The 12,773-nt window shown below is 41.8% G+C and overlaps 1 protein-coding gene across 1 annotated transcript; it reads right to left on the reverse strand.

The window, feature by feature from the left end:
• Positions 1-348: 348 nt before the first annotated feature.
• Positions 349-6,800, reverse strand: naglu (N-acetylglucosaminidase, alpha). The gene is made up of 7 exons (XM_056249375.1): positions 6,262-6,800; positions 4,618-4,765; positions 4,378-4,524; positions 3,658-3,743; positions 2,748-3,004; positions 1,776-2,503; positions 349-1,085 (listed from the first exon to the last, which is right to left on the reverse strand). Exons 1-7 carry the CDS (start codon positions 6,672-6,674, stop codon positions 606-608), a joined length of 2,259 nt encoding a protein of 752 aa, XP_056105350.1. The 5' UTR covers positions 6,675-6,800; the 3' UTR covers positions 349-605.
• Between the last annotated feature and the right edge of the window lie 5,973 nt (positions 6,801-12,773).

Consider the following 12,773-nt stretch of genomic DNA (forward strand, 5'->3'; position numbering starts at 1 on the left):
AACCTGAAAGAAATGCACACAATATTTCTGTACTAACACAGTGCTAAGACTGAGGCCAGAAACAACACGCAAATACAGATACAAACCCTTGTCCAACTCATTGCAAGAATATTGACAACAGTGCAACAGGCGATAGAAATAACTAATTTTCTCAGCAAGATTTTCTGCAATTTTTCTTCTTGCCATTGCTAATGCTCACTGAGAATGCAAAGTGTACTTGCATTGCATTAAGAAGGTTGTGCAAAACTGAGCTTACTAGATCGCATACTTGGACATCATTTGTTTCAGGCCTAAAAATTCAACAATTAAAATGGTAGCTGTGCTGCTGATATTCTCAGTGGCACAATACTTTTGCAAAAACACATTCATAATGCAATAAACCTCAGTATCTTATATAAAAAGCAATCAGAAGTTTCTACAAGACTTCTAAATCTTCTTAGAATGTCATATTAGTCTCTCATAATAGTTTAGGCATCGTTTTAAAAGAAAAGTAAAAAGATAAATAAAATGCAAGCTGGTGTTTTGACCATTGTTGGCCACCATATCAGTTTGATACCTAAATGTTTTATAGTGGATTTCTGTGGATCAAACTCATCAAGTTCTCTTCATTTTAGGCTTTTCAGCGCATATGGGTAGTATTTGAGGAAGATCCGTCGTGCAATGTCATATGTGTTGCCTAGTGGTTTGGACGGATATTTCCTCTGGTTGTAGACGAACCCCTTCTCAACCTGGAACACGGCCTGGTTGAACACGTCCTGTTTGAAGGGTCTTCCTCTGTCCAGACACTCCACTAGCGTATTAACAAACAAGCCCCAGCGCTGTGAATAATAGTCTTCCACTAGACCACCCCACTCCTTGCTGGCGTAGTCCAGGATTTCCCCATCGGGTCCCCATAGGGTGATCTGATTTCGTGCATTGATATCATACAGCTGCGCCTCGTGCTCGTCCACACCCTGAGACTGAGCCTGATCAAGCCACACCCCCAAAAGGAAGTGTTCGTTGCTGGAAAGGAGGCGGTCCAGTTCAGGTAAGAGATCGTAGACAAGCACACCACCAGCATTCAGGAGGTCAGGAAGCTTTTGGGCCTGAGAATCGAACAAAAAAAATAATATTTCAAAGCTGTAATTTTGTACACACCACAGGGCTTTCACACTGGCAGTGTAAGTTTGAAACAGAGCACGTTTCACGTGGAAAATTGGTCATGTGAAAGCAGAATGTGTATAAAAGCCTAAATTCAATCTGTTCATCATGTAAAGCGATCGAGTCTCTTCAGAAAATTTGGACTAAACCGCTCAATTCATATTTGGTCAAGGAAGCTCAGGCATGTTCGCTTGACTTGAAGGAACCAATGAGGTTTATTCTCGTGCGTCAAGCAAGTACAGTTGAGCTTCTGGTTATGTTCGCTGATCAATGATTATATATAAATAAAAGCCTAAATTAAATCTATTCATCATATAAAGTGATTGAGTCTCTTTAGAAGACTTGGATTAAACCGCTCGATTTATTTTACGATCTCTTTATGACTTTTTTGAAGCGTCAAAGTGGTAGTTGCGTAGCTGTCAATGGAGGGACAGAAAGCTCTCAGATTTCATCAAAAAGATCTTCATTTGTGTTCCGAAGATGAACGAAAGTCTTACAGGTTTGGAACGACATGAGGGAGAGTGATTAATGACAGAATTACAATTTTTGGGGGAACTATCCCTTTAAATTTTCAACTAATAGGACTGGTTTGCTAGTTCATCAGTATCAACGATAACCATTACGTTTGTGTTTACCTGGAAAGCATTCCGTATTTCCTTGTAGAATTCAGTTGTAAGAAGCTGGAGAGCTTGTCGCGTCACGTCCGCAAGATCATACCGGAAGGTTTCCAGAGTGACTAACCCTGGTGATGCCTCGAACAGAAGCTTCCATGCCTTGTAGAAGTCAGCCGGTTTATACCAAATGTCTGTTTGCATGTGCAGGGACGGCCGATGTACCAAAGGACTCCGGTTGTGGTTCTTGTATTTTGGAAGAGTGCAGTTGTAGACGCTATGAAACAAGAGCTGCCAGGCCACTGTCAGGTTCTCATCCATGGTACCATAGCGCCGCAAGGCATACAGCGATACCCATTTGGAAAGGTTGACAGGTTCTTTGCGCCAGGCCAGCTCAGTCATGAGCTCATAAACAACTGGATTCTGTTCGATGCCTTCAGGGGTCAAACCCAAACCCACTAGGGTTGAATTCGGGAAGCGGATGGCATTGAAGGGGCCGGAGTTAATGCTCTCCACCGTTCCAAACAGACCGCTATTCCCTCCAAAATTGTGAAGCATGCACCAGATAAACGGCTGGCCGTAGAAGGAGTTTGTGGAAGAGTAGACAGGCATGGATTCAGCAAAGAGATCCAGGACAATCATGCGCCCCAGGGGGACGCCGTGTAACAATGCCTTGACCTGGTCTGGTTTCCAGAACGAAGGGTCACTGATAAATAGCCAGCCCTGCATCAGCCAAATTGCTTGAGGGTCCACTGCCAGAAAGAGAGAGAGTAAATAGGAGACAATAAGTAATCAACGCATCTGTGTAAGCAGTTGTGAGGGCGCCATGCCTCAACCCATCATGGGGTTGGGAACTCCAACTGTGCCTCAGAAAAGAAACGGGTCAATTGTGGGTTATAAAACTAGAGCAAATGCAATGAGCAACATCTAGGACAATACCACTTGAATTATTTTCAACACAAACTCTTTTTGGTGGAATAACAATGGCATAGTTACCTGAAGTCATAGTACTGAAAACGGCACGGCTTATAGATGCCAGGTAAGTGGGGTCTGAGGAGGCTGGGATCATCTCATTAAAGGTGTCTGTGTTGTAAATGTGGTCTGTTCCAAACTCCTTAATGACCTGGGTCAAAAAGAGCGTTCCTATTCGCTGGAAGAGCGGGTCGCGTGGGTCCAGGACGTAGGCGCAGGAGTAGGTACAGTTAAAATGGCTCCAGGGGTTCAACTTGGTCACGTTTGCTTGGGGAAACAACCTACGGGACATTGCTAAATGTGATTATTTCACTATCGCACTATATCTTCACATATCTGGTAAACAGAAGAAAACAAGTTATATGCTCTTTAGACATTTTTATTGCACTGACCATATCCAAATAAATAATTATACTGTATATTATTTTTTTTAACGCCATGTCAGCGACAAGGCTATTTATAATGGTAAATAACAAAAACATACAATTAACAAAAAGCTATACAAGACATTTAATACATTGAGGTGAAACTTTTTAAATACATCAGTTACACATATCTCTGAATAAAAATGTTTTCTATATATATATTAAAAACAGGGCAGTCCAGTCAAATATATTTAACAGTCATTGGAGTTTAACAAGGAAGGCATGATGCCTAATAACCTTGTGTGAATCTCGATTGACCTAAGCGGCACCTAGTAAAAACAACTTTCGTACAATTTCAAACAATAATTCCTTGATTTGAAATTACAAAAAAAACTTTTTCTTATACTATGATTTATTTAATGTAACTTATTTTTATTATCCCAAGAAGATTTAGGAAATCTAACAGTCGTAAAAATGCACTTAAAAAACAACCAAAAACACTTGGAATCTCAAGATCTAAAATCTGCACTCCTGAAAAATGTGAGAAAGACATATTTGAGGAATATTACCTGGTAATACCTTCAGGTACTATTCCTGAAAAAGCAGGCAATACAGGTATCATCCCAAAAGATCTCATACGGTCCAATATTTTAAACTGCAGGAATAAAAGGTACAATATTTAAAAGATTTTTAATAGCAAAATTTTAATGCATGACTATGTGCAACTACATTTTTACATTTTCTGGTGGTGCTTGCCTATGCAAAAGTTGTCATAATGCTAGAGTGCTTGGAATGTTTTTAGTAAGATAGTTTTTTAGCAACTTGGTAAAGCTTGTTTTATGATTGCTACCCACAAGTCTCTATGACTGCCTCTAAATGTGGCTTAGATATTCTGGTCTAATCTGGCCTCTTAATATCAGTGGAGTAAAGTATTTCAGAAAATGTAATTAGTACCTATACTTAAGTATCTTTATGGTTACTTTGTAGTTTTATTGAATATCAAAGATACAAGCAACTTTGACGCTCTACTTGACTTTAAAAGATAATTGCGACTTTTTATCTCACAATTGTGAGTTTACATCTTGCTATTCTGACTTTATTTCTCAGAATTGTAAGATATAAAGTCAGAATTGCGAGAAAAAAAGTTCGAATTACGAGTTTATCTCTCGCAATTGCTATGTTCAAGCTTATTCCTAAATAGAAAACCATAAAAATAAAACCTGAAAAATAACACCACATCACTCCTCTGTCCTCTCCTTTTGTTATCTGATCAAAAGTCTGCTCAGTACCTGCAGGTAGAGCTGTTTGACATGCCAAGACTGAGGAAGTGGTCCTCCCCACTGAAACAGGTTTCCCATGCGGTTCCACGCTAGGAAAGCTGGACCTGTGAAGAAGCGATCCATCTCAGTCTGGTTCAAACCGAGAGACAGATAAACCTACAGTACACCAGGAAAAGAAAACAGGCAAATATAAAACACAATACTCTGAAAAATATACATTTATAAAACTGAATTCACAGATACTCTCACCTCTTGCCATAGCACCTCCTGTCCAGTGAATGCCAGTGGAAGATTTATGCCATTCAGTGCCATCCAATCAATCTCCCTTTGCCACCTCGGCCAATCCCACCACACGGAGGAGTAACTCTGGGTACACACGTTCTGATAGTACCTGAACCTTCAGTTACACAAACACTAAAATAGATGAATTTGCTGAAATAGGTTTGCTGGCACAGCTCAATGATTGTTATCTCCTACTTGTGATGTACTTGGCAATACTATTTACTGTTTTGGAGTTGTAAGGAACATGACCTCATTCATAACGTCATTTCCACATTGTGTGAAAATCACTGTTCGCCGGCGTCTCTGAGAGTGACATAGTACAGGCCAGCTCATGCAGAACTAACAAGACAAACACACAATCAGACGACAAAAAAGGTCCGGCTACAACAAAACATGCGCATGAACAATAGCGGGGAGAATCAACAATGCTGCATTTTTTCACACACACACACACACACACACACACACACACACACACACACACACACACTGAATGACAAGATGCCTGCAGAAACATGCAAATAACAAAATGAACAAAGAAGACACATAGACAATCTTGCCTAGACACCTAATAACGAGTGCATTAGTCCATTAGTCTATAAAATTATGCTTAGTTGCACAAATCTGAACTACATTACATTACAATAAACATTAAATAGTCCAGCTTAATCACATTGAGAAAACTAGTGATAGTTACTATAGTATTTTGTTTGATATCTGTGCTACAACAGACATTAAATGTCAGTCCTTTTGCAACTATTTTATAGAAATATATACAGTACATCAATTGTGCTTGACCAATATGGATTTTTCAATACCTGATAATTTTTTACATAATATTTAAAATGAAAACATTTTGCACAAAATTCACAAAAAATGAAGAAAAAAAAAAGTTATGAGAAAATACAGCCAGTTTATTTTGAACTGGCATAAAGAGGAATATGTTAATTGATATGATAATATCAAAATTGTCACATATCACTAATATCTAATTTTAGTCCGAGTATGGAAGGTTGCAAGAAAAGAGGAGAAAAGTGAACGTGAAAGTCAATCTGGATTGGGATAACGAGGTGTTTGTTAATCGATATAGTAATATTAAAATATCACTAATATCTATTTTTTGTTCAGCAAAATATCTGGAATAGTTGGATCAGATATGAGCATCAGTCCCTATAGGAATAAGAAATTTGCTGAACATTTATCAGATTTAAGAATTAAAATGCATGCATATGATAAAGGTGAATTATAAATATGTAAATGCTATGAGCGCTTCATAGGAACATTTAGGTTTGAAACACTCTCCAGAGCTTCATTAATTTGAATTATCAAAAGTTATTAATCTATGATAATGATCTATGATTAATGATAATTTAGTTGGCCTGTAATGTCATTTATCTGTGGCATTTTTTTTTTTTTTTTTTACATATGAAGTCATGTATGGGTCAGTGACAAATAAATAATAATTAAAAAAAAATAATAATACATATAATATTATACTCTGTGGAATGTGTTTTATATATTTTTTCGAACTTTCTGTTTTACTTATGATTTATAGTCTCAATCTCGAATCACTTTTTTTTTTCGAGCTATGGAGATTTTTAACATGTGTACCTGTGCGGTGTTTTGATGCGCAGGACGCCGGTGAGAGGAGGCAGGGGTCGGGGCAGATTTAACTGATCTCCAGACCAGGACACATGACAGTTGCAGAAGTATTTCAGATAGTTGTATATCCCGGTGGCCACCGCGACCCCCGTGCTGCCCACTGCTATGATCTTGTTGTTTTTCGCGGATCGCAGCTCACACACGTCTAAAGTTTCATTAGACAGAGTCCTGTTGACTGACACGATGAAATCCCGAGATCTGTTGCCCAGCAGTCTCCTGAGCAGGTCCACCACAGCTCTGGACTGGGTTTTATCGCTCGCCTTCGCTCTCAGATGCGCGAGAGTCTGAAAGTCGCTGCAGACCGACTGCAACAATGTAACAAACACAAGCGCGAGCAATGCGCTGCGCTTACAATGTCTCATTTTGAGTTCTGTGACGTTAGTTGCATCGGTGCAACAGATGTAGGTTTTAAAACTTTACACTTTTCTACTATTGATTTCCTTCGCGTGAGCAGGAAGCAATGTGAGTCAATGGGGAGGCAGACGACCAATCACGAGACTGCCTCAATGGCCTCTGAGGAGCTTGAGCCAATGAGAATTCCGGATTGAAAGAAAACGAGGAAACTTTGTTGTATTCATCACATGATTCCATTCCATTGAATGTGTGTGATCCCTATAATGACATTAACAACTGATTTTATGAGGCTGTTTAACAGCATATAGCGATGCTGTTTATCAGGAAGAAAATGATGAGGAAATAGAAAATTGTCAAAGAGTGGATGGTTATTATTAAACTTTCCAGTTCAAATGGGCGGTGAAATGCACATTTTTATTACAATAAATCGAACAACTTCACAGAAAATAGTTATAAAGCCAAAGGCAACTGTGGCAAGGAAAATAAGGAAAATGGTCAGGTAAATAAGGAAGAACCCTTGGATCGGGAACTAGACTCTAATTGGCACTTATTTAAATAAATGCTAAATATACTAAATTGTGATAATAATAAAACCATAGTTATCGATAATATTCCTTATGTATAGTAATAATTACATTGTTATTTAATAAACAATTAAATCAAGTACAGTAAAGCAACAGAATGCATGTATCAATGTATTGTATTTTATTTTATTGTATATATATGTATATATAAAAAAAAAATTATGAAAAAGATACAGCAATGAGGAAGGTATTGCACATTCATTGGAATAAATCAGTGTGTAACCACCCCAACTCGTAATAAGGGTGATTTACAGGTTCTCTACTGGACCAATAATTTTCTGTGGCTCAATAACCAAGGAAAACTCACGTGCACAATGCATTAGATATAAATATAACAATTTTATTTTTAGACAATCGTGGGGTTAAAACCCAAGGGGGGGATAACAGGTTAATGCAAAGACAGGAGCAATTCTAATCATGTATTTGTAATGAATGCTAACATTTAATCAATAAACTTAGCGAAGAATAAAGCATCAACAAACAGGACAATATATTCAGCACGGGTCTCAAAGGTTGTTAAATACATGCATTAAATCAATTCATGTGATAACCAAGCATGCATAATTTCATTGCACTGCAACCCTCAAAGTCATATAAATCACGTAAATACCACACCAATAAATACACACCAAGTATCAGGACATCCCATCAATACCACTCACGCTAAATACATAGCCGTCGTCAATATACAGTATAAAAGGCATGTGGAAGATAACAACCTGCTCTCCTACCCCCTTACTCACACACACGCTCACTTTACACACAAATGGCGCCGGGGGACCAATAGTTGCACACATAAATTAGGGCCTCCCCGGCGAAAAAACACAATACCAACACAGACATCAACCACAATCAAATGAGAGTGTACTGCTGGCTTCCTTACCCGCTACCGGACGTGGGTTCCCGCATTCAAGGAAATCAACGGCGGCCGCCAAACTTAAGAGGGGAAAACCCCAGCACAATATCCCTCCCAGTCGCTATTCGCACGCGTCTATCTCCAACCCACGTCCCGGCACGGTAGCCTCGGCGAGGAACTCAGCAGCAGCCACAGAAAAACCCCCCCAGCACAACAACAAATACATCATACCTTTATAACTTTGATTCCTGATTGCTAATGCACCACAGGTGTTTCTCTTCCCCGGCACATCATGAGTAAAACACTGTGGACGCTAATAGCGTTGCCACTCCCCTTATTTGGGATGCGCAGCTTACATCCACCCCCCCTACTCTAAATGTGTCCGCACATTCCCACTCGAATACTTCACATTCTATAACGTTGAGGCAACAGGCCCTTCGTGGCCCGGGTTGACCGTCTTGAACATTCGACCTGTGAAGCAGGTGAACAAGGGGGATTTTCCCCCTGTGCAGTCTGTAATGTCGCTTCATCAATGTCCATATTAAGGGCAGTCTCTCCATCCTTCTGTTTGGGTACTGGCAGACCTGTAAGACAGCCCCCCACCCAAGGATACATACACCAATTACTGTTCATAGGATTGACATTAGAATTAGGATGCATGACCTCTACTTCCTCCTCTGAGGGCAAGGAAATTTCAAACTTACATGGGCTTAACATATTGCGATGCAACACTCTCTCGCCACCATCACCCCTTTCCTTCTTAACCACATAGACGGGTATATCGTGATTAGGTTGTGACGTAACTATATATGTATCCCGTTCCCATTTATCATCCAATTTACCCTGTCCCCTGGCCCTCTTATTCAGTACCATGACTCTCTGACCCACCAACAAGGGTTCCCCCTTGACCCTACGGTCAAACCCCTTCTTTTGATGAACTTGAGCCTTCTGAACCTGTTTTCTGGCTTGATTATAGGCAGTCACTAGTCTTTCATGGTGGTGGTGCACCCAGCTACCAGCTGTGCCTGAGAACTCATCTCCCCGACCCAGCATCACATCAATGGGTAATTTCGCATGACGGCCAAACATTAGAAAATAGGGGGTATACCCTGTAGAGGAATGGGGTGAATTATTGTAGGCCTGTACCAACTCTGCCACATACTGATCCCAGTTCTCCTTCTGATCGTCCCTTAATGTACCCAGCATGCTCAGCAATGTCCGATTAAAGCGCTCACATTGTCCATTTCCTGCTGGGTGATAGGGCGTAGTGTGAGACTTACTGATGTTGTACAATGAACACAATTCTTTGATGACTTTTGATTCAAAATTGGGCCCCTGGTCAGAGTGCAGCTGATCAAACCCCCCAAAAGGCTGTATAAAGTGTCCCCACAACACCCTTGCGGTAGTCACTGCTGTTTGGTCCAAAGTTGGCACTGCAACTGCATAACGAGTGAAGTGATCCATCATTACTAAAATATTGCACATTCCACTGCGTGAAGTCTCCAGTGACAGAAAGTCGACAGAAACAATCTGCAGAGGGTATTCTGATTGTATAGATACCAGGGGGGCACTCACTTTATTGGCTGGGGTCTTGTGCAGATTGCAACGAGCACATTGGAGACACCACTTCTCCACTCCTCGCGCCAGCCCTGGCCAGAAGAAACGTCGACGGGCCAAGCCCAGGGTCTTTTCCATTCCCAGGTGTCCTGCGTGGTCATGCACCCATCCCAGGACTTGATTCTGCAGACACTGAGGTACAACCACTTGTTTGCATTTATCGAATGTCTTTGGATCACATACCTCCCTGCACAGCAGCCCCTGATCCACACAGAGGCGGGCCCACTGTCGCAGCAGCACTTGAGTGGGCCGGTCTTCAGCTGCTCGCTCTCTTGGAACTGGCCCTCTTCCTCTGTCCATATAGACCCACAGTCGTGACACCACGGGACAATTCCGCTGTGCCCTTACCCACTCAGCCAGCAAACTGGGGCCAACTCTGTCTTTATTTGTTTGTGCCCCTGCCTCCATCTTCTGACCCTCCTCCAGTACGACATCAACCACTGGAACAAAAGCCTGGACACAGGCACGGACCACTTCAGATGCTACATATCCACCCTCACCACCTGGGGCTATCCCATCTTCTGTAGTCCTGACAGAAGTCTCATTCACAGGCCACCTGGAGAGGGCATCAGCGTTACCATTTGTCCGCCCCGGTCTATACCGCACCTCAAACTGGAATCCTGCGAGCTGGGCCGCCCATCGTTGCTCCACTGCACCCAGATTTGCCGTATTCAAATGAGCCAGTGGATTGTTATCTGTGAACACAGTAAAGGGAGACACAGCAAGATATTCCCGAAACTTTTCTACTATAGCCCATTTCAACGCCAACAGTTCTAATTTGAATGAACTGTAGTTTTTATCATTTCTTTCTGTTGGACGGAGGCTTCTGCTTGCATAGGAAATCACTCTCTCCCTTCCATCTTGTATCTGTGCCAGTACTGCCCCCAAGCCTGTCTGACTGGCATCAGTATACAACAAAAATGGCACTTGAAAGTCTGCATAAGCCAGTATGGGTGCTTGTAGGAGAGACTCCTTTAATTTCTTAAATGCCATGTCCTGTTCCTCTCCCCATGCCCAGCAGTCTTGTTTACCTTTAGCCGGTCGGATGCGTCGTTTTGATGTCCCCCACATCATAGAATTCAGGGGTGCTGCGATGTGGGCAAAGTTCTTTATAAAACGTCTATAATACCCTGCCAAGCCCAGGAAAGCGCGCAGCTGGGTGATATTCTGAGGAGTTGCCCAGGCCTCCACTGCTCGCAACTTCTCTGGGTCTGGTGACACCCCTCCTTCTGCAATCACATGGCCTAAATAATGCACTTCATGCTGGAAGAGAAAGCACTTTGTAGGTTTAACTTTCAGGCCAAAGTTCTCCAGGCGGCTGAAAACCAAGTCCAGATGGGCAATGTGGGCCTCAAAAGAAGGGGAGAAAACAATTATATCATCCAAGTAGAGCAACAATGTTTCGAAATTTTGGTCACCCAGGCAACTTTCAACCAGTCTCTGAAATGTTCCCGGAGCATTGCATAGCCCCATCGGCATCCGATTAAATTCATATAACCCCATAGGGGTCACAAAGGCAGTCTTCTCCTTATCAGCTGGATGCACCCCCACCTGCCAGTACCCATGTGCTAGATCCAATGTTGAAAAAACTCTAGATTGCTTCAATGAAGCCAATGATTCTTCAATTCTGGGGAGGGGGTACGAATCTTTATGGGTAACACCATTCAACCTCCTGTAGTCTACACAGAAACGAAGGGTGCCGTCCTTCTTTCTGACAAGCACTACAGGCGCTGCCCAGGGGCTATAGCTCTCCCTAATAATACCATTTTCAAGCATATTACTCAAAAGTCCCCTCACTTCTTGATATAATTTTGGTGGAATCCTATTATACCGTTCTCTAATTGGAGCTGAATCGCCTGTTGGTATCACATGCAACACCCTATCAGTGTACCCATAATCCTCCTCATGTTCTGAGAAGACCTTCTGATGCTTGGATAACAATTTGGCAATCATCTCTTGTTGTTCAGTGCTAAATTGTAATGGGTCTAATGGGACAGTCACCGGCCGAAACACCTGTTCTTGTTCTACATCCTGCACTCTATTCTGCCTCACCCCCACCTCCACTGTCTCATCATCCAACTGTCTTAACTCTACATCTCCTTGCCGACTTGGACACAACTCAACGTCAAAAATCTGCCCTATTCGACAGCGCTGAAAAAGAGTCACTGGGGCTGTAGAAAGATTTAGAATTCTGACCATAACTCTACCCTTTGAAACCGTGCTCAGTGATCTAGCTACCAATAACTGCCCCGGCAATACATCTTGACAAGGTTCTACTAAACCCACATAATCCTTCCTATCAGGTCGTAAACGTGCACATGCCTCTATCACTACCTCTGACTGAGCTGGTATTGTCTTCCGTCTTCCCTGCGGCCAGTAAATTGAACTTATCTGTCCTGACTCATCAGCAAACTTGAACAGATCTTCACACACCGAAAACATCTGATGCCACACCTTAACCTGCATTTCGCCTTCTGCCCCTACACAACTAACCCCAGTCTGTGTCATCAGGAAATCTCTACACTCCTTAATCACATTCATGCCAATTAGTCCTGGGTACAATGATCCATTTGAGTCTTTAACAATCAACACTCCTCTTTTTGGTATAACTTTCCCACATATATTCAAATCTACCTCAATATATCCAATGTACGGAATCGTTAACCCATTAGCAGCTACCAAATTGAACTTTTGAATTGGTGGATACATTGTTGGTCCTCTGGTCTCAAAATATTTTTTGAAATAACTTTCGGTCAATGTAGTCACTTGTGAACCCGTATCAATCAAGCAAGGCGTTTTAACCCCCTGTATCACCACTTCCACAGATGGACATTGTCCTATTAAATGATCCTTTTCTGATTGGCCACTACCAAATGTACCCACTGATTGGGCCTGTACAGTGGGTTCTAAAAGTTTAAAGGCCCCTGTGCTCCCTCTACAACCCTACAACGTCTTTCGATATGCCCAACTTGTTTACAACGTCGGCAGATAGGTCTTCCCTGATGGTCAAATTGATCTGAGCTTCTCCGACCCCTCCTTAACTCATACCT

The sequence above is a fragment of the Rhinichthys klamathensis genome, unplaced genomic scaffold (assembly GCF_029890125.1).
Source record: "Rhinichthys klamathensis goyatoka isolate OS25496 unplaced genomic scaffold, OSU_Roscu_1.1 h1tg000059l_1, whole genome shotgun sequence".
Classification (NCBI taxonomy): Eukaryota; Metazoa; Chordata; class Actinopteri; order Cypriniformes; family Leuciscidae; genus Rhinichthys; species Rhinichthys klamathensis.